Source organism: Biomphalaria glabrata, chromosome 1, assembly GCF_947242115.1.
Source record: "Biomphalaria glabrata chromosome 1, xgBioGlab47.1, whole genome shotgun sequence".
Lineage (NCBI taxonomy): Eukaryota > Metazoa > Mollusca > Gastropoda > Planorbidae > Biomphalaria > Biomphalaria glabrata.
This window is the reverse complement of record NC_074711.1, coordinates 89,031,273-89,056,653: the sequence shown is the minus strand read 5'-3', so window position 1 is coordinate 89,056,653 and position 25,381 is coordinate 89,031,273. Positions and strand designations below refer to the sequence as shown.

General features: G+C 37.0%; 2 protein-coding genes across 6 annotated transcripts in view; one reads left to right on the top strand and one right to left on the bottom strand.

Moving 5' to 3' along the window:
• The window catches only part of LOC106073993 (neuronal acetylcholine receptor subunit alpha-10-like), a 204,246-nt gene that overhangs the window by 81,071 nt on the left and 97,794 nt on the right, over positions 1 to 25,381 (bottom strand). For 3 of the 4 annotated variants that reach the window (XM_056018433.1, XM_056018430.1, XM_056018431.1), the window contains one exon: positions 13,077 to 13,577. In XM_056018433.1, the coding sequence (XP_055874408.1) occupies positions 13,077 to 13,155 (79 nt within the window). In that variant the 5' untranslated portion in view covers positions 13,156 to 13,577. Of the gene's footprint in view, positions 1 to 9,097; positions 9,172 to 13,076; positions 13,578 to 25,381 lie in introns of those variants that run through there. The other variant, XM_056018434.1, reaches the window with a different exon arrangement.
• LOC129924252 (uncharacterized) lies at positions 20,063 to 24,502 on the top strand. 2 transcript variants are annotated; one of them, XR_008776257.1, is made up of 2 exons: positions 20,063 to 23,593; positions 23,773 to 24,502. XR_008776257.1 is itself a non-coding variant. In XM_056018440.1 (2 exons), the coding sequence occupies exon 2, from the start codon at positions 21,412 to 21,414 to the stop codon at positions 22,954 to 22,956; it is 1,545 nt and encodes a 514-aa protein (XP_055874415.1). In that variant the 5' UTR covers positions 20,063 to 20,276; positions 20,456 to 21,411; the 3' UTR covers positions 22,957 to 24,502. The 2 variants fall into 2 exon arrangements, 1 of the variants encoding a protein (XP_055874415.1); XM_056018440.1 differs by having other exon boundaries at positions 20,063 to 20,276; positions 20,456 to 24,502.

Here is a 25,381-nt window from a genome sequence, read left to right as displayed (position 1 = left end):
TCAGACAGACAGACAGACAGACAGACAGACGGACAGACAGACAGACAGACAGACAGACGACGGAGTGAGTTGATACAAGCGTCTTAACTCTTTCTCTCCTAACTCACGATACCAACGTTGATTCCACCAGAATGTGGTAAATAATTAGGGAGAGAAAGAGTTAATTACTTTGTGCCTCAAATGAAAGAACTGGGAAAATTTGATTTTACATTGCTAAATAGTTGAGTCAGAAAATCGTCGTATATTTTTTAAATACACAGTTTATCAGCCTTTCCGATATTCTGTACGCCGGTTACACCAAATCTAGCTAGTTATGGTTATTCGCCACCTCGATTAAGCTACACTCTGAAAGGATATGAATATGAATGATTAACAACAAAAACATAATCCTTGCAAATGTGTTTCTCAAGTAGTGCTACCTGATTATGTATGTATTAAGGTTAATAGAGCAAAACACTAGCCTATATAACAGGAGCAGTGATGTGCACGCTCTTAGCCTTCGAAAGTGGAGACCCTATTTCCATTAGATATCTACCGGAAATAATTGCTTTCACGGTCCGAGAAAAATAAACTATTCTTGTATTTGACTGTATAAACCCCCTCCCCTTTTTTTCCATCACCGCCCCTTTCTTATTTTTTTCCTTCATTTTTTTTTTGGTTCCTTTTTTTTTTTTTTTTTTGGTTTTAACAGTCCAATTTAAGTTCGATGTACAATCTGGCATTTTGGGTTCCGCGTGTAGAACAATCTGGCCAGTTCAAGCACTCACTTTCATGAATATGATTAGTAGGGAAAAGAAAGAGAAAAAAGGGAAAAAGGGGGGGGGGACGGGATGGAAGGTTACTGATGGCAGAAGGTGGGAAATGGGAAAACGATCCTAATGCACAACTAAGGGCGATAAAAAACGTCCAGTGAAAACAAAAGGCAGCGCTCGTACTTTCTGCCGTCTGCTGAAACATGTTTTTATCTCCCTTGGCGTATATTACCATTTTTAGCGCCCCCCCCCCCGAAAGGGAAAAAAGGCGCTATTAGTTTTGTGTGGCCTGTCCGTCCGTCCGTCCGTCCCATTTAGATCTCAAAAACTTGAAGAGAAAATAAAAATCGGACATCATGATATTTTAGATCATTCAAAGTTCTGATGCAACGGCTACTTTTTTCTTTTCTGAAAGCGAAAAATCTAATTTTTAAAATCAATTACGCAAGCAGTTTTTTCATAAAAATACATCATGTTTACAACTATTCACTATTAATAGTAACAAACACTTTTTTAAAACACAATATATGTAAGTAATTTTAGAATTTTGATTAAAAAAAATATTTTTTTTTTAAAATTGTATTTCTAAGTTTTGTAAGTTCTGTCATACTAAATACTACGATTACAAAAAAAAATGTTAACTTTTTTTTTTTAAAGAGAAAAAATCTATTTACTATGCAAATAAGAAAATGAATATAATTTAAAACAACAATTAATAAGTAGTTTTTCATATTATCGCGTGAAGTGCAACGTCTACAGTGCTCAATGGAACACAAAACTAAAGGAATTGTTTAAAAATTTTTACGGAATTTTTTTTTTTTTACTGAGGCTTTGAATAAGAGATTGACTCTTTACAAAACAATTAGTTCGATTAGATACTCAATATAAGACATCAGTTAGGCCAGGTTCACATCTGACTTCACATTCACTTTCACCTTGGTCTGCTGGACCTTTGGGGTCACCACAAAGGATATGTCAACCTTCTTTCTCCATTCTTCTCTGTCATTTGCCTTTGATAGAAATTCATTATGATATTCTTCTTAAAATATTGAAACCTGCCTTTTTACCTGCCTGGGTGGACCACTTCTGATAGAATTTAATACTGATATTCTTCTGAAAATATCGAAACCTGCCTTTTTTTTCTGCCAGTGTGGATCACTTCAGGGGCTGATTCTGAGTTTGTGTTTCCACACAAACTTTCTTTGTAACCTTGCTTTTCAGTGCGCTTTGTTTTAAACATTAAAAGTCATCAATTCAAGAGAAACTCATTAAAGATTCATTTAAGACCAGGGGGTGGTCCATCGTGCAGATCATATCAAGTTCCTCTGTGGCAGAAGAAATATTTAATACTGATTACATTAAGATAATTGCATTGTCACATCGCAATGAGGCTAATGAATGATCGAACAATATTTAAGATTTATTAGCAATATTGATAATTATATGTTGTTATTTTGCCGGGCTGCCAAGTAAACAAAGGAAAGAAATGTAGCAAATTTCACATTTCTATCATGCCAGGAGGGATTTAAATAAGGCTTCTCCACCTCAATGCTGTCAGCGCTCGGGAAGAAACATTAGAGGGGAAAATGAAAAGTACATTAAATTTAAGGTAAAGTTGCCCTTTCAGACCATATGGCAGATGCTGGTGTCAGGATTCTATTCTTGCTTGGGCTTTGGCTTGGCTCATTAGGCCGTTAGGGGGTTACTTGAATATTCAATTCCAATTAATTAATACTTGTTTGGCTCATTAAGGGTTACTCGAATAATTACAATTATCACTAAATAAACTCCTACCCCAAAATATATATGGATAACACAAATGACGCTTAAATACTTTAATAATATCAGATAGAGCACAAATAATGACATCAACTTCAATGAATATTAAATACACAAACACCAGTCCAGGAAGCAACCGTCCAACCTTCCTGTGTAGCGTGTGAGGTGTGTCATTTGTATGGCTACCAATGCCATATTTAAATACCCACGATTCATTGACTGGCATATGTTGAAACATTTTGTCATTTGTACTTAACTTATTATTATATATTGTTCATGTTGAACAATTGTTGATTATTCATTAACTGTTCAGTTATCATGCAACTTGATATGCTGTTACTCTTTCGTTTATTGCTTTATCCTGTTGAGGTGGGGAACCCGGGGGTATTATGTCAACCCCAAGATAAGCCCGTAAACCCGTAAACCCGCCTTGACACGGAACGCCAGGGCTCCGCGGAAAACAGTTTGGGGGGCTTTAATCTAGTTGATAGGGTAGGATGAAGTGGAGACTGAGAGATTTTCTTTGACTTCGCACAAGGGCCATGGGCCTTTCGCTTGACTCTCTAACAAAAGAGACTGAAGAGGATAAATAAATAAATAAATTATAGCTTTTATATAGCGCTACTTATAGCATGCTCAGAGCGCTTTGGTCCAATATCAGTTGTGGACCAGTGTGTGTGTGTGTGTGTGGGGGGGGTATCTAGGAGAAGGTTTTTCCTTGCTGCCTTTAGGCGCTCAGTTAACACAACTCTGCTCGTGTCGGGTGTCGAACCTCGAGCCCCCTACTAAGGTAGCCAAGCCAAGATAAGTTCAAGCGCACTTAGCCTCTCGACCACGCTTTAAGGATGTGTTAAGTCTTTGCAAGATTGTCTGGATACGAAATGAGGTTTAGATATGAATCCAAAAAGATCAAAAATGTCTGTTCAACATATTTTCTTTTAACCCTTAAGATGCGTGTGGTAGTTTAGCCTCTAAACATCAGAATTGTAGTTCAATTTTGTAGGCACTCATTGTAAAACAGCTCAGCACTTTAAGGGTTAAATTTTAAACACGCATGACCACCACCTAAACACAAACACACACACACACGCCTGCTCTCAGAATTTCTCTCCCTTCTTATTTTATTTTTCTCGCCCCTGAGTCAGTTAATGTGCCCCCCATTAGCTGCCACAGTTAATACATTAGATATACATCTAGGAGGCCTTGTACGGCTTAAAAAAATTAATCAGAAGCAATATATCAGCCTCAAAAACGCATGACACTATCTGCAGAAGGCATGTATTTTACGTTGCAGCTCCTGCAAGGAGGAAATGGAAGGTTGTGTCACGTGACTGTTTATTAATGAACTATTTTTGTTTTATCTTGATAACATTACGTAAGCTTTCAATAAATGCATTTATGCCATCAGCAGTCATCAAAGTTTATATCATCTTGTTATTCTGTAAATTTTCAAGCATGTTGCCAATGTTGTGTTTTTTGGTACCCTGCATTTTCTCATTTACTTGTAGGTTGCAGGAGTTTTGGAAACAGGGCGTAATTATCGTCATTCCTGCAGGGACGTCTGAAAATTATAAGAAGGCAGAAGGTTGGTATAAGAAAAGTAAGTAATCAAATATTTTCACCGGCAGAAGGTTGGATTAAGAAAAGTAAATAATCGAATATTTTCACTGGAAGAAGGTTGGATTAAGAAAAGTAAGTAATCGAATATTATTTGGTAATACAATGAAAACACAATGACGAGAGAAAAAAAAAGATTTGCTTTCCCCACTTTTCGACCCATGAGACTCAGAATTGAGGACCTTTGTAATGCTCTTACTGAAGTATTCGGATGTGGTTAATTTTTCTTTTAATAAATCATGAATTACAAATTCAAAGTAGAAAAGCCCTTTTTTTGAGTGAAAGTCGATGTTATTTTAGTCCTCTGAGAAAGGGGGGGGGAGGGCTATTAAGAAATATTCTGGAAAAGGAAAAGGGGGGAGGGGGGATATTTTGATATTTTTTTATTTTCTTATGCGCTTACCTACAAGTAATGTTTTTATTTACTAAATTCTCTTTCAAGAAAAGTTGTCATTAAAAATGTATTTCTCTAGTTTTAACAACTTTCGGTATTTAGAATTTTTCTCCCTTACGTCATTAAGTGGAGGAGAATTTTTTTATATTTTTTTTTATCTTAATGACGTGCCATTAACTCATCAGCTGCTGGCTGTATCAGTGCTACAGCAGAAGGTGCTACTTAAGTCATGTATCTATATCAACTCTCCCTCCACTCAGAAACCTGAGCTCTCACTACAGCATTAAGAGTCACTCCGCGATAGCAATCCTTTTCAAGTAGTACCAGCTTAGCTATATGTGTTTCTCATCTTTACAAATTTATCTCTCACTTTTATGCAAGAACACATAAACCATTTTTGTTTCGTTTTTTGTCCCCCAGCACAAAAAAAAAAAAAAAAAGGGAGGTAATAATTGCAGACGACATCTAGATTGATTGTATTTCCTAGAGAACTCTTCAAGACTTAAAGCCAGATATCACAGTGCAGGAGAGAGGCGATCAGGTCGGCTCTACATGAAGTGGGTTTTGTCATGGGCGTCGTTCAACCAAGCAATAAAAGAAGATTAGCGAATCAACACAACGACGACATTACGTATTGTTGATATGCTGTCGATATATTGTTGATATATTTGTTGTGCTGTACACATTCAGATGGGAGTTTCATAGGAGGTTGAGAGAGGGGCAGACTACAAACAAAATTTCCCCAACGCTATGAATATGTTTCGAAGTTAACGAAACTATCATTGCAATGTTTCATTCTGGTGATATTCTACATGTTTCACTAGTGTTGTTTTTTTTAAAGATGTTTCACCGATGTTACTTTTAGATGTTTCACTGAATTTTTTTAAACAGATGTTTCACTGATGTTTTTTTAAATTTTATTTTTTTATTCGATTTTTCACTAATTTTTTGTTTGATGTTTCTCTGTTGTTGTTTTTTTTTAGATATTTCTCTGATATTGTTTTAGATGTTTCTCTGATACTGTTTTAGATGTTTCTCTGATATTGTTTTAGATGTTTCTCTGATATTGTTTTAGATGTTTCTCTGATATTGTTTTAGATGTTTCTCTGATATTGTTTTAGATGTTTCTCTGATATTGTTTTAGATGATTCTCTAATATTTTTTTAAAGATGTTTCTCTGATGTTTCAAGGTTCTTCTTAGTATACGCATGTGCATTTCAATTCTGACTACCAAAAGTAACCAAGTGATGAACATAAAACCATGACAACAAAATATAAAAACAGAATGAAAATTCAGAATGATGATTACCGGACATAGAACTTCTTTATTGAAAATATAAATAAAATACAGGCACAGTTCGGGCCGATCAATATGAAAACATTAATTAATATATAACAGCTCAATATCCCATAGACGGAATAATAATTACACAAATAATTTGAGTCTCTACTTCAATTTTAGAAACTAAATTCCAACTGTTTCGGGCACTAACGAAACCCACACTGTTTTACTAGGAGTTACATGCCATTGAAGAAAACCTCTCGCAAAACAAACCAAAACAAAAACAATCTTGAAGTAAACAACCTGACTTCTGATGTGTCAAGGAGTTTACCAAATATTTTTTTATTTTTCACTATTGTTAATGCAAGATTCTTTATTGTTTCTACATGTTCACTATTGTTTATACAAGATTCACTATTGTTTCTACATGTTCACTATTGTTTATACAAGATTCACTATTGTTTCTACATGTTCACTATTGTTTATACAAGATTCTTTATTGTTTCTACATGTTCACTATTGTTTCTACATGTTCACTATTGTTTATACAAGATTCTTTATTGTTTCTACATGTTCACTATTGTTTATACAAGATTCACTATTGTTTCTACATGTTCACATTTGTTTATGCAAGATTCTTTATTGTTTCTACATGTTCACTATTGTTTCTACATGTTCACTATTGTTTCTACATGTTCACTATTGTTTCTACATGTTCACTATTGTTTCTACATGTTCACTATTGTTTCTACATGTTCACTATTGTTTCTACATGTTCACTATTGTTTCTACATGTTCACTATTGTTTCTACATGTTCACTATTGTTTCTACAAGATTCTTTATTGTTTCTACATGTTCACTATTGTTTCTACATGTTCACTATTGTTTATACAAGATTCACTATTGTTTCTACATGTTCACTATTGTTTATACAAGATTTTAGATTGTTTCTACATGTTCACTATTGTTTCTACATGTTCACTATTGTTTCTACATGTTCACTATTGTTTATACATGTTCACTATTGTTTATACAAGATTCTTGATTGTTTCTACATGTTCACTATTGTTTATACAAGATTCACTATTGTTTCTACATGTTCACTATTGTTTATACAAGATTTTAGATTGTTTCTACATGTTCACTATTGTTTCTACATGTTCACTATTGTTTCTACATGTTCACTATTGTTTATACATGTTCACTATTGTTTATACAAGATTCTTGATTGTTTCTACATGTTCACTATTGTTTCTACAAATTCTTGATTGTTTCTACATGTTCACTATTGTTTCTACAAATTCTTGATTGTTTCTACATGTTCACTATTGTTTCTACAAATTCTTGATTGTTTCTACATGTTCACTATTGTTTCTACAAATTCTTGATTGTTTCTACATGTTCACTATTGCTTCTACAAGATTTTTGATTGTTTCTACATGCTCACTATTGTTTCTACATGTTCACTATTGTTTCTACATGTTCACTATTGTTTCTACATGTTCACTATTGTTTCTACATGTTCACTATTGTTTTTACATGTTCACTATTGTTTCTACATGTTCACTATTGTTTCTACATGTTCACTATTGTTTCTACATGTTCACTATTGTTTCTACATGTTTACTAATGTTTTAACATGCTTACATTTATTTTGTTTTTAAATAGTATCACCACTATTTCTAAATGTTTCAATAACAGTTTTAGATAGTTCATATCAGTGGCGTCACTAGGGTGGTTGTCACCCGGTGCGGACCGCACCCCCGCCGCACCTCTAGTGACGCCACTGGTTCATACATTGTTTTGCTAAAACGTTTTACTCGTCTTGTTTTAAATTTCACTGATGCTTTGTGACATTGGTGTCAGAAGTATTGTTGCTATTTCAAGTATTGGTGCTTTCATAAGTATTGTTGCTATTAGAAGTATTATTTCTTCCAGAAGTATTGGTGCTATTTCAAGTAATGGGGCTTTCATAAGTATTGTTGCTATTAGAAGTATTATTTCTTCCAGAAGTATTGGTGCTATTAGAAGTATTATTTCTTCCAGAAGTATTGTTGCTATTAGAAGTATTATTTCTTCCAGAAGTATTGTTGCTATTAGAAGTATTATCTCTTCCAGAAGTATTGGTGCTATTAGAAGTATTATCTCTTCCAGAAGTATTGGTGCTATTAGAAGTATTATCTCTTCCAGAAGTATTGGTGCTATTAGAAGTATTATCTCTTCCAGAAGTATTGTTGCTATTAGAAGTATTATCTCTTCCAGAAGTATTGGTTCTATCGAAAATATTAGTGCAATCAGAAATATTGGTGATGCATTATCCATTCATCTCCCCTCTTTACACAAATACACACTCAGCACACAGGGTACTGAGATTACCCAGTGCTGAATTTCACTTTTTTTGGCTTATAAAACCTTCAAATTTTTATCTATCTTTCAATATTTAGCTATCTTAAAATTTTTTTAGCTGTCTTTAAATTTTTAGCTATCTTTAAATTTTTAGCTATCTTTAAATTTTGTTCTTGAGTTTTAATTAGGAAAATAATTCACACACAATAAAAAAAAATGTGTCATTATGTTAAGGGAAAGTAGCCATGTTTTTGTATTAATAACACAATATGGCTCTTGGCTTTGAGTGCGTGTCTCAATGTTAATAGTTTCCCTGACGTTTTTGCTTTTTGTTTGTTTGTATGTTAAAATCTAAATCAATGAGATTTTAAAGGGAGGTAATTAGTTGATGTTGCCCAAGAAATAAACTAAATATAGACTTATAAAGCTTTAGTTTTAAACATTGAGAAGTAATGCCACCAAGCCATTAATAAATATATTAAGTAACATAATACAACTCATAACGTTTTGTTTAAGCAATATCTCGTTTGCCCAAGCCCCTGGCATTCAACATGCACCTTCGTGCTTACAATAACTAATTGACTAGATGTTAACAATATAATTGTTTAATTAATTAGATAGTAACAGGCTCTACACATAATCTCAGTAAATATAATCATTAAATGTAACATAGAAAAAATGTAACATATATTATAATATAGCTGTTATGTTTAATCTAATCATAATTCTGCACCTTACAGTCCCACAATGCAACACATAAGTACGCACAACACTGGCCCTCTGCTGACTCTCGTCTCCAGTGTAGACTTGATCATCCCAGAACTAACTCCCTGTAGAGACGTAAGAAGCGACAAATTGAAAGGTCTAGTCTAATACACTAGGGCCGCGAAACAACTGCGAAATGCAGTAATGCCTTAGATACTCACCCTAAACAGGGGGACACCAACAATCCGCAAAAGAAACGTTACATCAGCATAACAACAAAAACCCTCCATAAGCTTCAAAGCAAGGCAACAAAGAAGGTGCGTTAAAAAAAGTGTGCACCTAGCAAACATTGGCGCTAGAATACCCTAACTTACGCACCCACAGTATGAAGTTACAGTATTTGAGAAGGACAAGTAAGAGTGAATAGAGAATGCTCGGCTTAGAAGAACAGATGGATAACTACTTTACTTCTACATAATATAAAGAATATGTATGCGAGCATGCACCTATATATAATGGTATGGCAATCTGAGCATTAAAAATAACCATAAACTTTAAAGAATCCTAAATGCTGCTGGTAAAATCATTGGCAAAATACAAACCCCATTTGGGCAGTTGTTTGAGACAAACATCTATAAAAAAACTAACAAGATCCTCGAAAAAAAGAAAAACCCTTTGTGTCAGGATTTTGTGATTTTAACATCACAAAAGAGATACAAGACACCGATAGCAAAGACAAACAGACACAAACACTCTTTTGTTCCCCTGGCAATTAAATCATTAAATAAGAACAATCTGGTTTAAACTTTGTCACATGTAAATTATGAGTGAGTCTGGTGTGAATGTACACTTTGGTTTCTTATAGTTATAATGTTTTTTGTTTGGTGTAATGCACACATTGTAAGACAAATTTCCATTCGGACAATAAGGATTATTATTATTATTATTATTATGTTAGAAATGAACGAGTAGTCATTCTCTGGCGCTGCCAGGGTCGAGTTTCGCTAAAGAGAAACAAAATTCATCGTAGTCCCTTTAACAGTTTCCACTGAGGAATTTTCTGGTGATGTGGCAGGTCTGCAGCAGTACCGCCCTCTGACAGGCAACGAAGATGTTCCTAGGAATGTTAAGGGCCTTGAAGGTGTCTGTGAGGTCAGTTGTTATTATCCCCTCGGTTGATTATTATTATTATATTGCAACTGCCCTAAGCATATCTATTGTCTTCCGAAACAGAAGGAGAAGATATCATATTGAAGAGACACTAGATATAATGTAAGTTAGAGATAGAGAGTACTAATGCTTTAATCTGTTGTTAACTGGTGTAGACTATGAAAACTAGTAACTTCCATTCTATGATAATGCATTTTATATGGATCTAGGTAAAGTAGGTTTTGAATAGATTTTCAAAAATTTGATTTATTTTCATTTGGATGAGGAGGCCAATATTAATACTATTCCTCTATGGGGTAAATGTGAAAGTCCAAAAGGATTACGTCCCTTGAGAGTGCTGTGAAGAGAAAGTTAGAATAGATATCTCGCAATGCTACATATTTTTAAATCATTCCAATATATAATATAACAGTGAGAGATTCAACGGCTCTATCTTAAAAGTGGCCTTTAGTTAAGTTACTAAATATAGGCTCAACTTAACTAAATTCCTAAGTTACCACGGTTGAAAAAATGAATCAATGTACACTGCTGTTTAAATTTTAAATATGCGCTAAAGTGTTGAACCTACAAAAAAAAAGTTACTGTAGCCAGCTTTATGCACTTGATATAGATACATTTATCAATAGATAGGAAGGGAGAGAGAGAGGGAGAGAGAGAGGGAGAGAGGAGTGGGGAAGAGAGAGAGAAAGAGTGTGAGACGGTCAGCAGAGAGATTACAAAATATTCCGTGCAGAAAAATAACTTAAACAATGAGGTAAGACCACTGGTCTAAAGTCTAGACAATAGAACAAAGCCGACAAATAAAAACATATTTTGCAATTTAAAATATTTTGATGACATGTAATTGAATTGCATGTCAAAATTAATTTCATTTTTAGATCTATTAAACCTGATTGTTTCCATTTCTACTTATCATTATTTACCTTTACCTATTCCTTAGTCTGTTATTATTATTATTTATTATATTATTTATATAGGAGGAGGGTTTGGCGTGGGGCTAGCGACCCCACCCTGTAAAACCACTATTGCTACAGAAACGGCAAACTCGACACATAATGAAATCTAACAGATCATTATGGAGACAGCTTGCCGCCCAATGCGCCGAACGGCGCGGGAGGACCTAAGTCTAAGTTATAGCTTTTATATAGCGCTACTTTCATGCTTATATCATGCTCAGAGCGCTTTGGTCCAATCTAATTTGTGGACCGTTGGGGCTCCATGCAAGATTTTTTCGACCGTCTTTCTCCATTCCTCTCGGTCTTTTGTCTTAGAACCTCTTTCAAATGCATTGTTGTCTTCCTATCGCTTTCTCTGTCTGCCTCTTCTTCTTTTTCCTGACACTGTTCCCTGAAAGAAGGTCTAGCAAGCCCCGAAGACCTTGTAATACGGCCATAGATTTTTAGCTGGCGTTTTTTTACAATAGTTAGCAGGTCATCATGGGGTCCAATGGCTGCAGTAACCCTGTCTCTAACCTCTTGGTTTGTGATCCGGTCTTTACATGTAAAAAAAATTACATTTAAAGACCGCATTTCATCATTAAAAAAAAAAAAAAAGCCACAAGAAAGTTTATCTGACTTGGACTTGGTGTAAAACTGATCACGTCATCAGACTTAAGTGATAGCTGCGTGACACTATTGTGTCACGTGGTTGTGTTACATGGTTTGCGTCCCGTGGCTGGGTGGTGGTCCTCACGATACAACGCAATCTGTTTTCCACGAGACATCATTCAAAACTGGCCTCGCTTTCAGTTTACAAAGCTTATATCAACTCCGTCCGTCTGGGTGAAATCTTGCACACGATTTATTTTTTTCTCCCACTCCCCATTCTCGGATCAAGCTATAACTGCACAAACATTCATTGACAATGACAACACACGAATCAGTGAAAACATAACCAATTCGTTAATCAATTAGTCGGAACAGATCATCATTGTTGTATACAGATACAGTAGGGCCTGTCATGTTCTTTTCTTGCTTGGCTCGTTAGGGGTTACTCAAATAAGAATAATTATTCCCCTAGATAAACTTCAATTCGAAGTCCAGCTATCCATGAATAACAATAATAACTTTAATATTCAAGAAAAGAAACAATGCCATCAGCTCTCAGTAAATATTAATAAACAAAACACCAGTCCAGGAAGCAACCGTCTAACCTTCTTGGACCGGGGACAAGATCTCACTGACTAACACACTCTCTCGCACATTCAAGGAAGACTAAACCTTTCAGTTTATGACACGTGCAGACTATTCACATTCATGACCTGGGCCTGGGAGCACATACACATAGGGATATAACTATCATACCAAAATATCAACAAAATAACATCTTCACTCTCGCCATACCTCCTCCCTGAGAGGGCCTACTAAGCTACTAAGCTATATAGAAATAAGCCTTGTGTAGAGAATGAAGTCGTTCGCTACAAACACTAGACCATACAAGCTTCTACTTTAAAAAGAACTTGGACAGCTCTGAGGCTAACAAGTCGGCCTTAAATCGTGGCGGCTCGATTTCAAAGTTGTGCTACTTGATCAACATAAAAAAAAAGATTTAAATTCTGCTTAATCATTGGTTTTTGTGGCTGACTCAGGCAACCCATTCTCATGTTCTAATAGCACTAGGAAAGAAGGAGCGTTTGTACAAATTAGTCCTAGCAAATGATGGGCACATAAACATAAAACAAGTTAGACAAAAAAATATATTCAAAAAACCAACCCGACTTTAGGAAGATGTTAGTCTATGATTTTTCATTCTGTTCATTTCTGGTCATGCTTCGTAATTGCAAGGAGTCTTTCCAGTAAGCTTTGCACAATCAAGAATTGACTACAAGGTGGCCCCCACTTTGTCATCAGTGCATCTCAACAAAGAAACGCACTTGCACCTTAGCGAACTGATCACTCCATATGTCCCTCAGAGAGCCCTGCGCTCAATGGACTCAACGCTTTTAGTGATACCACGTTTCACCTTAAAATTTACGGTCTGAAACTCACTCTCCCCCCCCCCCCCAGCAAACAAAAAAGTGTACTCACTCACCTGTTGGAATGAATACCATCAGAAATAAACAGGTCATGATGACACAATGTGAGGTCAGTGGTTTAGTCCGTCTGTCCATACCGGCCAGAATGAGCCATGCGTGAATCCTCTGACCCACTCACGTAGCATCAGGACAGAAAAACAAACAGAGGCGGACGTAGAAACAGTGGACAACTGTGCCTGGACTTGTCTACTTCCTGTTCCAATCTAATTGACACCAAATGACCCCTGACTAGAGCGTCTTATATCAGCTGACCTACTCCAATCGGTTGACCTACTTAATGAAATCTGTTGATCTACTTAAATAGTCCATCTACTGTCCGATATAAAAAACAAATTAAGTTCTTTGGGTGCTGTCCTCTCAGGACATCGATCGGACTGACCAAAGTGATTAGCTCGTCAGTGGTCAGCGATGGTCACTATCCTCAGCCGGCTGTCAGAAGCAGACGCCTAGATCTGTGTTGACTCTAGCGCTAAGCCTTGCTAAAGAGGATTCCAGACCTGTGGAGAGATAAAAGTGTCTTTGACAAGTGTTTTTAAAAAGCTAGAATACCACCATTTAGTTACATTGAAAACGTGAGAATGGTGTCTGGTTACTGAGATATATCTAAAATACTAAGAAAGGTAACTCTTCCCTTTTCATAATGACGCTGTTACTCTGGCAAGGGGAAGTTGTATTATTTAGGCAGATGGGGAAACCTATTTTCTTTTAGGCATATGGTGAATTTTGTTATTATACGTACACGGAGAGGCAATCTTTATTATTTAGACCAGTGGTTCCCAAACTTTTTCCTTAACGGAACACTTCGCACATTCTAAGTATTTAGCGGAACGATTTGCTTATTTTTATTTTTAGAGAGGTTAATTCACGTGGTGGCCTACTAGTTAATTATTCCAGTAGTTCGTGGAACAGCTATTCAGGCCTTGCGGAATACTCGGGTTCATCGAAACACAGTTTGGGAATCACTGATTTAGACATATGAGTACTCTTGCGATTAAGCAGATGTTTAGCATGTATGGAAATGGACTTAGTGGCCTATATCACTATTTTTTTTTACATCTATTTTGAAAATTTAAATACTTTGGCATGACGACGCGGTTGTATTTAGAGCTGTTTAAATAGTGTAAATAGTGCATCCGCCCTGTGGCTCACGCCAAAAACAGGGGCAACCAAGAACTAAAAAAAAAAGTTTACAAAGTCACAGTTATAATTAAAATAAAAAAGATAAATTAGATTACCATTAAGTTAGTAAGTACATTCTCATTACATTTTTAAAAGAGAGTAGGGCCCGTCATAAAAAAGAAAACTTGCATAGGGCGTTTATTTATGTAAATCCGGCGCTGAATAATATTCGGCTTTGGTAAAACCTATGTTCGTTACCAGAATGAGGCTTTGAAGGTAATATGGTTTTATGGAAAACAAGCATACTGGATTAGAGAGTAGTTCTTTTTTTTTACCGTCTCTGAAACTTTGTAACCTATTTGGTTTGTTAGTTGCTGAGGTGAATCTTCAGTTTTAAAATCTTCACAAGTATTGAACTGTAACAAAGACAAATAAACACACACACACAAAACAACCCTTGAAAATGAATAGAATTCCATGACATATTGAAACAAAAAAAAAAGTGTAGTTTCCCCTTTCAGACCTTACGATCTATGGGGCAGATGATGGTAAGGTCATCTGTTTCTATGGCCCACGGTTAACGAGCAGGGGTGTCATGTGGCCAGCATAACGTCCAACCATCTTTACTTTCCAGACTAAAGTCATGCATCCATTAGGGGGCCTATTTAGGGGCGTCCTAAAAATCCCGCAATTCAAAATCTCAGTCTTCACCGAGATTCGAACCCAGAACCCCAGGTTCGGAAGCAAAGCGCTTAACCACTCAGCAACCGCGTCTCCGCATATTGAAATATATAAGCAATATACTTTTACAGACGTAAATTCATTTTAATCCAAGCTTATGCAATCAGTATACAATTTCGTAAAAAGCAGTCAATTTTATAATTTATATAACGAACATGTTTTGTTTTTGCATGTTTCGGATGTTCCTTCAGAGTTCCTAGTCCAAACCTTCCGCAGGACGACGGGGGATGGGAGCGGGCAGGGTTTGAACCCTCGACCGTCGATAAATCTGAACGACAGTCCAGCGCGCAAACCGCACGACCAGGCAGCCATCCAGCCATTATGAGATGCAGTACAGAAGGTACGTTGGACTTTAAAATTAAATTATTATTCTGTTTACTATGATATCTGGTACCACATTGTACGCTATAATTGTAATCCCCCAACCCTTTTATATTCACTAGCTATATTCTCTTGATATACTGCAGTGTTTCCCAAACTTTTGACCTATGTGTCCCCCTTTTATAAAGCTACCCCTCGACCCGCCCCCCTCCCCCCACCACAATGTAATTTATTAACAGAACATAAAAAATGGGTATTTTTTAAAAAAGGAGCACTGTTAATGGGCAGCACAATGCGCACCCCCCCCCTCCAAAGTCTTTCCGTATCCCTGGGGTACGCGTACCCCACTTTGGGAAACACTGATATACTGAATAAAATTTGCATAATTGTATTTTAATGTAATTTTCACGTGAATCAATACAAACAGAATCTCAACGATGTACTTTAATATCGGAGAACTTTCGTTTGCTGTGCACTTCTGCTGATGCATAATATTTGTTTGGTTGTCTCCCTTGGCTTAGAAACTCAATTTTTTTCTTATTTACTGCTCGGATGGTAGATAAACGACTCACAACTCGCTACACTGATTTAGGCAATTTATTGAGTGTAATAAGATCGATAATATTGATAATCTATTTTCAGTCATGCATTTCCAATACTTCAAACAATTTCAGTAAGAACATCGGAAAAAAGAACTGAACTAGAGTGTAGTTACATACAAGAATACAACGCCTTTGTTGGCCTTTTCATACTTCCGTCATGTACACTACTGAAATATAATCCTTCTTCCACTCTGTCTCTATTCCTCTTTCTCCCTACCTCTTTCTCTGTCTCTCTTCCTCTCGGTCTCTATTCCACTCTCTCTCTCTCTGTATCTTTCTCTGTCTATCTCCCTCTTTCTCTGTCTTTCTTTCTCTCTGTCTTTATTCCACTCTCTCTCTCTCTCTCTCTATCTTCCTTCCTCTCTGTCTCTCTCCCTCTGTCTCTATTCCACTCTCTCTCTCTATCTTCCTTCCTCTCTGTCTCTCTCCCTCTGTCTCTATTCCACTCTCTCTCTCTCTTTATCTTTCTCTGTCTATCTCCCTCTTTCTCTGTCTTTCTTCCTCTCTGTCTCTATTCCACTCTCTCTCTCTATCTTTCTTCAACTCTCTCTCTCCCTCTGTCTCTATTCCACTCTCTCTCTCTTTATCTTTCTTCCTCTCTGTCTCTCTCCCTCTTTATCTTTCTTACTCTCTATCTCTCGTTCTTTCTTTTGTGATATCTCTCTCTTTCTCTCTGTCTGTCTGTCCATCTGTCCTTAAATCTTCGTTGAATATATATCTTTTTTAAAAACATAAAGCATACAAAAAATTATAATTTAGAAAAACAGACTTTAAAATAAACCTTTTATGAAGTCGTTTAAAGTATTTCAAAAGACGTCTGCTTGTTCCGTTCAATTGTATCAATATCAAACTACGGCCGAGTTCTTTTTTTTTTTTAGTTTGTTATCTCCCGCTTCCCTTACAATAGTATTAGCAGACGTGACGTTATTTTAAAATATATAGACAAACAAATTAAAGAAATTCTCTCAATTTTTTTTTCTATGAATATTGGAACAACAGCCCAGACAGAATAGAAATAATTGATTCTGATTTTTTTTTATAAACAACGGGATTAAAAATATTAAAAATAAATTTAATCCAATTTTCAGCCATTCTCAGCTATATAACAATTAAAAAAAGCTAAACACAAAAAAAAATACAGAATGAATTATAAATGCGTTGGTTAATTAAAATATTATTTTATAACGGCGAATAAAAAATGTACCGACAGACCAGAACTAGCCTACAGTTCACTATTCGACTACCATTAGGTACTGGTCATGTGTAGTGTATCGGGACATGTGAATCCGCCAAGTTGGCATCATAGTCTGAGACATACGAATCCGCCAAGTTGGCATCACTGTCGGGACACGAGCGAAAGGAGGTCAATAAGACTTTAATCAGAGAACATTTCAAACTTACTTTACAAAGAGTCAGCGATTGAACCGTCAGGGGACATCACTCTCACAGACAGGATACTACATAATACTCTTCCAATCTTCTTTTAACATTGGAAAACTTTTTTTCCTTTCTTCACGCATTCCAACTTATCAAAGTGACTAACACTCACTCATTTTTAATCTCTCTCTCTCTCACACACACATCACACACTGGTACATTTTTTTACACCTTATTTCTCTCACACCAATTCTCGGATGAAGTAGAAACTTTGCACTAGTATTTATTGTACCAAGCAAAGCATGTATCAATTTACAAAAATAACCAATGGACCTCATTCACCAATCGTAAACAAACAACATTTAGTCACGTGATTCTCAATATCTTCTACACAAATTACGAAATACACACAGGCTGTCACGTCATGTTTTTTTCTCGTTGTTTTATCAATATTATCACATGGCTAAATGTTTGTTTGATTACGATTGGTGAATGAGGTCCATTGGTTAATTAATTATTTGAATTGATATCTTAATATGGGAAACAAATCATACAGTATTAAGAGATATGGTTATACGTGTGGCATTATTCTCCTTAGATAAGCATTTCTAGAAAAAGTATTTTTTTTACAAAGCTTATATCAACAGTCTGTCTGTCTCTAGTACTGCGTGGCCTCTTCTTTCTCCCAGCGCCCCTTTCCTACTGGTCCAGACAAATGATAGGATTAGAGCGTACTGAGAAAATATACATAAAATATTAGTAATAGCACAGTTTTATTATTGTAAGTCTAGATCTATTACAAATTGAATTACATGGCTGATCCAAACGAATTGATTCATATACAGTAAATACAAACTTTGTTGTTGTTTTCTAAAAGTCTTTTTTATTGATAGTTGGATTGTTTTTCTATTTACATTTGTTTGTTATCTCCCTTTCATTGACTTTCTATTTTCTAGGTAGCACTGGCACTTTGGAACGAAACAAAAATCCATTAAAAAAATCTGTCCTCTTTTTCTTTACTTTTTCACTAAATTTAAAATGTCTTCTTTATTTTTTGTTTTTGACCACACCGTCTCTCTCTCTCTCTTTGTTCTCACTCTCTTTCTCTCTTTCTCTCTCTCTCTCCCTTTCTCTCTCCCTCTTTCGCTCTTTTTCCCTCTCACGCCTTTTCTCTTTCTCTCTATCTCTAATCTTTCTCTTTCACTTTTCTCTCTCTTTCTCTTTCTCTCTCTCTCTCTATCTTCCTTTATCTCTCTCTCTTTCTCTCTCTCTCTCTTCCTTTATCTCTCTCTCTCTTCCTTTATCTCTACCTCTTTCTCACTTTCTCTCTCCCTCTTTCTCTCTCCCACTTCTCTCTATCTCTTTCACTCTTCTTCTTTTTCTCTATATTTCTCTCTCTCTTTCTCTCTCGCTCTTTCTCTTTCGCTCTTTTTCTCTTCTTCTCTATCACTCTTTATCTCTTTCTCTCTTCCTCTATATCTCTTGTTCATTCTCTCTCTCCACTCTCTCTCTCTTTCTCTCTCCCCAAGGGCTGCCTAGTTGTGTGATACGAGCACACGACTGTCATATCTATGGTCCTCCCCCCCCCCCCCCCATGGTATTTATAAATTATCGAATGATTTAAAATGAGAAAAGCTTGTATATGACAAACAAAAAAAAATATTTTCAACCCAAAGTTTCAGACTTGCTTTATAGAACCTCCCCCTCCCCCGGCCCCAGCCACAACATTATGTGATCGACTATCTTCTCGTAGACTTACTCAATTATCTCTAATTCTGTCTCGTGTTTCCAAAGACATTAATTGGGCTGAAAGTTTGCAATGTCAACATGAAATCAACATCAAATTGTCTCATCAAGATAAACATGACATTCTCAGCACTTTATCATTCTAAGGGTAACTGGGTTTATTTACTGATGCGCTGAGAAGGACTTATTTTGCAAGCGTATGAATACTATGTTGATGCTTGGATATAAACAACACATTAGCATCGATAAAGGCATTATTAGATTGACAGATTCCAACGAATATTCACATTGGATTATAGTAACACCTTGAGTAAAATTACTAAATATAGAAAGAATTCAGGAAAGAATACTTAAAAGAAAATTAGCAGTTATACATAAATCAATGAACTATAATCTTGAAATACAAAAACAAAACCTAATAAAATACTCAGAAAGACAGAAAGATAAAGGCACATTCCTCGTTCCATATGCTAGGACAAATGCTCTTTCTTCACTAGTGCTATTAGAGCCTGGAATGGGTTGCCTGAGTCTGCCAGGAAAACCAGTGACTTGGTAGAATTTAAGTCATTGGTTAACATGCATGACTAGATTGACCTAGAGACACACGTAGGACCTAAGTGGTAATTGTTTCAAGCGCCCCATTATCTATAAAACGCTTTCAAATAGATGTGTTTCACATTGCCTCTTATAGCCAGTCCAACTCTTGGCCTTCAAGTGTGGCTCAGGTATTGAGCCCGCCGAAACTGTTATCACCAACAGGAGAAGGGGCAAAGGCAAGCAACAAGACCCAAACCAGTACGCTTAGGGCAGGAAGAGCTCGTTAGACTTGGCTGGTTACCCATCTACGAGATGGAGAAGTCTGAATACAAAACTTTCGGCTTTACCCAAACATAGGGAAAACTTCGGAATACAACCCAAAGAAAAAATCAGAAGCTGGTAACCCTTAGGCAGCTTGCGGCACACATTTCTACACCCTGGCAGAACCGTGGGATTGTCTAAAGAGTTGACCCGAAGGCTCTTCGAACTCTGGGCGTGTAAACCTTCTTGAACAAAAACGTTCTGTGAGCTTGCGCTCCCAGAGCTATATCTTTATATATTTTATTTTTATAGGCTAGTGCCAAACTTATTTGTACTTCCGCTTTTTGTGTATAAAAAGTGATGCCACGCTGTTTTAAAACAGTTCAGTGTACAGTTGACCAGTGGTCAGTACCATATCTGTCTGTGTGACAGCTGAATATCGTTGTGGTCTGTCGTCTAATTATATTTTTATTTCTGTACCTGGGACGGCCTGTAAGTGTAGAAATATTTTATATTTTTTACTAGATCTATACTATGTGTAAGGTAGTTGTTTTATTTTCTACTTGTACTATTTGTCATAATAGTTGGCAACATGCTGTACGGAAGATGGCGGCGTCCATCAGTCCTAATAGAATATAGATCTAATATAGTTTTGCATTTATGTATTGCAGGCTATTATTACTGCTGTGTAACTGCTGTGTTACTGCTTTTAACTGCTGCCTTTTAGCTGCTGAATATTACTGCTTATAGATCTAGCTGTTGTTTATAACTGCTGTTGTTAGATCTATTCTAATTCTAGGGAATCTAGGTCTAGTGTTATTTTTCTTTATTATCGCCTTAGTAAACTTAGTTATAATAGTTATATTATATTTATTAATTTATAGTCTGTTTCTCAGTTCTGTTCTCAGTGAATAGTAAGGTACTGAGCCTAAGGATTTATAAGATATTCTTGTTTTAGTGTTAGTGTTAGGAGTGTAATAGTAGGATATTGTAGATCTAGACTAATTTATTGTAGTGTGTTTGTGTAGATCTAGGTCTAGTCAGTGTAGTAGTTGTAGTGATTTAGTTAGATAGAAGGTTTGGTTAGTTTGTTAGTGGTGTAGATTTAGAGGGTTTTAGTTAGTTGCTGAGTTCAGTTGTAGTGGTTAGTCAAGTTAGTGTATATATTATTTTTTATTATTGATTTATTTTTGTATGTAAATAAAGTTTCTTTTTGTTTTATTTATCGTAAACTAAAGTTAGTTATCTTGTTTTCATTTAGTTTAGTTTAGTATGTCTGGTTACTTAGGCTACTCTAGCCCCTTGGTCACCATACCGAGGTGCACAGATTGAGCCCACCCAGTAGCGCTAACATCTGCCTACTGTTAGGTAAATTTTAATGTTGAGCAGCAGAGACTAGGTCATCTCTCTCTCTATCCACTCGCGCCTGCCTGACCTGCTCACATTTTTGGTGTCAGAAGTGGGATCTGTGCTTGAGTGACCAGACTTGTATTTTTTATTGGGATAGATTAGGTTTTTGTACGAGTTTAGGCAGTGATAGGAAGTAGTGATAGTGTATAGTTCAGTTTTTCTTTGGGCGTTTGTTAGAGAGGTTATTAGGCTTTAGTTTTGTTGAGTAGTTGCGTAGATGAACAGCGAGGCAGCAGCAGCAGCAAGAATGCAGCCATCTCAGACAGTGATCTTGGTGCCTAGGACAGAGATGAGTATCCGGCGCTTCCATGGCGATGGTCCTGCCAGGGAAGTGGAGGAGTTCCTTCAAAATGTTGAGAGAGCTTGGAAGTCTCAACACATGGTGCATCCAGAGGAAAAATGTGACTTCCTCTTTGCACATCTAGGTGAGGCAGTGAAGGCCGAACTTAGGTGTCACCCTCAGACGACAAGGGCGTGTCCAGATGCCGTGGTACAAATCCTACGCTCCACTTATGGAGAAAGGCGGAGCATCAACTGCCTCATTGGGGAGCTGTTCCGAATAAGCCAGCACCAGTATGAGTCTGTCCGCACGTACTCACACCGTCTCCTTCAGGCATTTGAAGCACTCACAGACAGGCAGAGAGCTCTATCTGAAACTCCCTTCAGCGAGTCTATCCTGAGGGACCAGTTTGTAGAAAACCTCAGTGACAGGACCCTAAGGAGAGACCTGCGAGAGAGACTACTTGACAGGCCAGAAACTGAATTCCTGGCGTTAAGAGACATGGCCATTAGGTGGGCACAAGACGAGGATGTTGCACCACAAGTCAACGTCACATGCGGTGAGATAAAGATTGAAGGCCAGCTATCTGCGCTCTCCAAGCAAGTGGAGGAGCTTGCAGCCCAGATTGTGCGCCTACAATTTTCAGGGCCACAGAACTATAGCTGTCCCCACTGCAACAACCATCAACCTGATCACATTAGCAGCAAGGTGAGACAGATTGCCTCACAACCAAAGCGCACTCTTAACCATAAGAGGCCAGCGACGAAGAACAGGAAATGCTACACATGTGGCAAACCTGGCCATCTTGCAAGAAATTGCAGGCTGCAGAACAGGTTCCAAGGTCAGCGAAAGAAGCCAGGGAACCGGGCTCACCAGCAACACCCTTCTAGAAGCAACTGCTCGAATTGTGGAAGCCGGGACCATTTCACCCGAGCTTGCCCTGATGTCACTGCAGCAGTGAATCACGTTCAGGTTGCCTCAGTTGAACAACCACAGGCAGTACAACTGCAACCTGCCCCCAAGCCAACAGAATTGTCGGTGGAGGTGCCACAGAATCCTAGGCGATCCAACACTGCTCCTGATTCAATTGTTCGCAGAAACCAACCCGCAGTGGCAGAAATGATGTCGATCCATTCAGAAGTTGCCTCACCTGACACTTCCAGTAATCATGCAGAAGGAGGTAGGGAAACAAATCCTTTCCTACAGTTTCATCCGGTCCAACCAGAATCCACCTTGCTTTCCCATGAGGTTCCTGAGTTGCAGAAGAAAAGGAACGACCTTCTGAACATTGGGTGCAGAGTTCTTGTCGAACAGAGGGTCAGAGGCCAGGGAAGAATGTTCATGCAGTATGAGCCCTCGTGTTTTATAATTACTGCAGTACCCAAGTATGCTTCTGGCTGGTACATGGTAGAGGCAGAAGACGGCAGTACTTACCGATATGTACGAGAGGAGGAAATGAAGTTCGTTTCCTCACCATACTAGCATAATTCTTCATTTGTATATTTGTAATTTTTATTTAATATGTTGGTTGCGTTCCGATGTATTAAGATGTATTAGTTTGTAATAACTCTATGAGTACATGTTATCTACAGGTGTATTTAAAAGCTTTTTTTTAAAGCTTAGTAGTTGCTGTACCTATTTGAGAATGTACAGAATCAAGAGTATTTTCTTGTGTTTTTAGCTGATGAAGTGTATATTTTTTTTGCTTTTGTCCTTGTAAAGCAATGTAATTTAAGTCATGTCATGGAGATGTATATTTTTGTGTGAAATAGATTTTAGTGTGTATTTTCTTTGATGGTAGAATATGTCAGCAGTATGTATGTAATGCATTTTAAGTAGTTTGTTAGTATTTTGTTTTGCGAGGACGCAAAAATTTAAGGCGGGATGAATGTGAGCTTGCGCTCCCAGAGCTATATCTTTATATATTTTATTTTTATAGGCTAGTGCCAAACTTATTTGTACTTCCGCTTTTTGTGTATAAAAAGTGATGCCACGCTGTTTTAAAACAGTTCAGTGTACAGTTGACCAGTGGTCAGTACCATATCTGTCTGTGTGACAGCTGAATATCGTTGTGGTCTGTCGTCTAATTATATTTTTATTTCTGTACCTGGGACGGCCTGTAAGTGTAGAAATATTTTATATTTTTTACTAGATCTATACTATGTGTAAGGTAGTTGTTTTATTTTCTACTTGTACTATTTGTCATAATAGTTGGCAACATGCTGTACGGAAGATGGCGGCGTCCATCAGTCCTAATAGAATATAGATCTAATATAGTTTTGCATTTATGTATTGCAGGCTATTATTACTGCTGTGTAACTGCTGTGTTACTGCTTTTAACTGCTGCCTTTTAGCTGCTGAATATTACTGCTTATAGATCTAGCTGTTGTTTATAACTGCTGTTGTTAGATCTATTCTAATTCTAGGGAATCTAGGTCTAGTGTTATTTTTCTTTATTATCGCCTTAGTAAACTTAGTTATAATAGTTATATTATATTTATTAATTTATAGTCTGTTTCTCAGTTCTGTTCTCAGTGAATAGTAAGGTACTGAGCCTAAGGATTTATAAGATATTCTTGTTTTAGTGTTAGTGTTAGGAGTGTAATAGTAGGATATTGTAGATCTAGACTAATTTATTGTAGTGTGTTTGTGTAGATCTAGGTCTAGTCAGTGTAGTAGTTGTAGTGATTTAGTTAGATAGAAGGTTTGGTTAGTTTGTTAGTGGTGTAGATTTAGAGGGTTTTAGTTAGTTGCTGAGTTCAGTTGTAGTGGTTAGTCAAGTTAGTGTATATATTATTTTTTATTATTGATTTATTTTTGTATGTAAATAAAGTTTCTTTTTGTTTTATTTATCGTAAACTAAAGTTAGTTATCTTGTTTTCATTTAGTTTAGTTTAGTATGTCTGGTTACTTAGGCTACTCTAGCCCCTTGGTCACCATACCGAGGTGCACAGATTGAGCCCACCCAGTAGCGCAAACATCTGCCTACTGTTAGGTAAATTTTAATGTTGAGCAGCAGAGACTAGGTCATCTCTCTCTCTCTATCCACTCGCGCCTGCCTGACCTGCTCACAGTTCTGTCTGGAAGAGATCCAAGTCAATGTCTATGTAAAACATTGCTATTTCCGATATATTTCTCTTGGACACTCCAACAGGAGTTTTGTTTTGCTATTCATTTAGCCTAATCACTACCTCCAGCGATCGTTTTCACCCGAGTGCCACGTTGAGGCAGACTAGCGTACTCGGGACCTAGCAGAACCTACGTCGCTTCTGATCCCAAACTGTATCGGGTATTTCCGTTCCTTTGGATACATCGGCTGCGTCGAAGGGAGAATGTGCTGTGGGCTGTAGGGGCGACATTGTTCCTGCCTGTAATGAAATGGTAACGACTAGTCTACCAATACCATGGCTTTATTCGACAAAATTAGACTACAGTAAACAGTGAATGAAACCAGCACGTCTCGCATAACACTGATGCAGTCTATACACACACACACACTGGACATGAAACACACACACTGAGCATGATCTTCTGACACGCTGGACGCACGCAGAAAATCTACTCAGTTACACTACACTGCCATAGCCAATGCCTAAGCTTTCATCTCATTCATCTCCACATGCGCCCAGTGTAACGCTCAGATGTCTTGGCTTTGGTCCGCTGAAGCCGGTCCGGGAAAAAACAAATTCCAGTTGCTAGAACCATTTACTCGAACCAGCAGTTCCATGAGTGAGAGCTTAGCTCCTTGATCAGCTCATGTAATACATATGACATTGACATTGTTTCGTATCCATATGAAATATCTTTGATAGTACATTCATATCAATGTTTTGCTTCTAACTCAAGCCAGTCCAATTAGTCTAGAAACCAAAATAGCGCGTTCTGGTAACGAGGTGTAGGGGGGCAG

Excerpts from the sequence above, each read along its gene's own strand:
- LOC129924252 (XM_056018440.1), top strand. The coding sequence starts at position 21,412 with ATGAACAGCGAGGCAGCAGCAGCAGCAAGAATGCAGCCATCTCAGACA.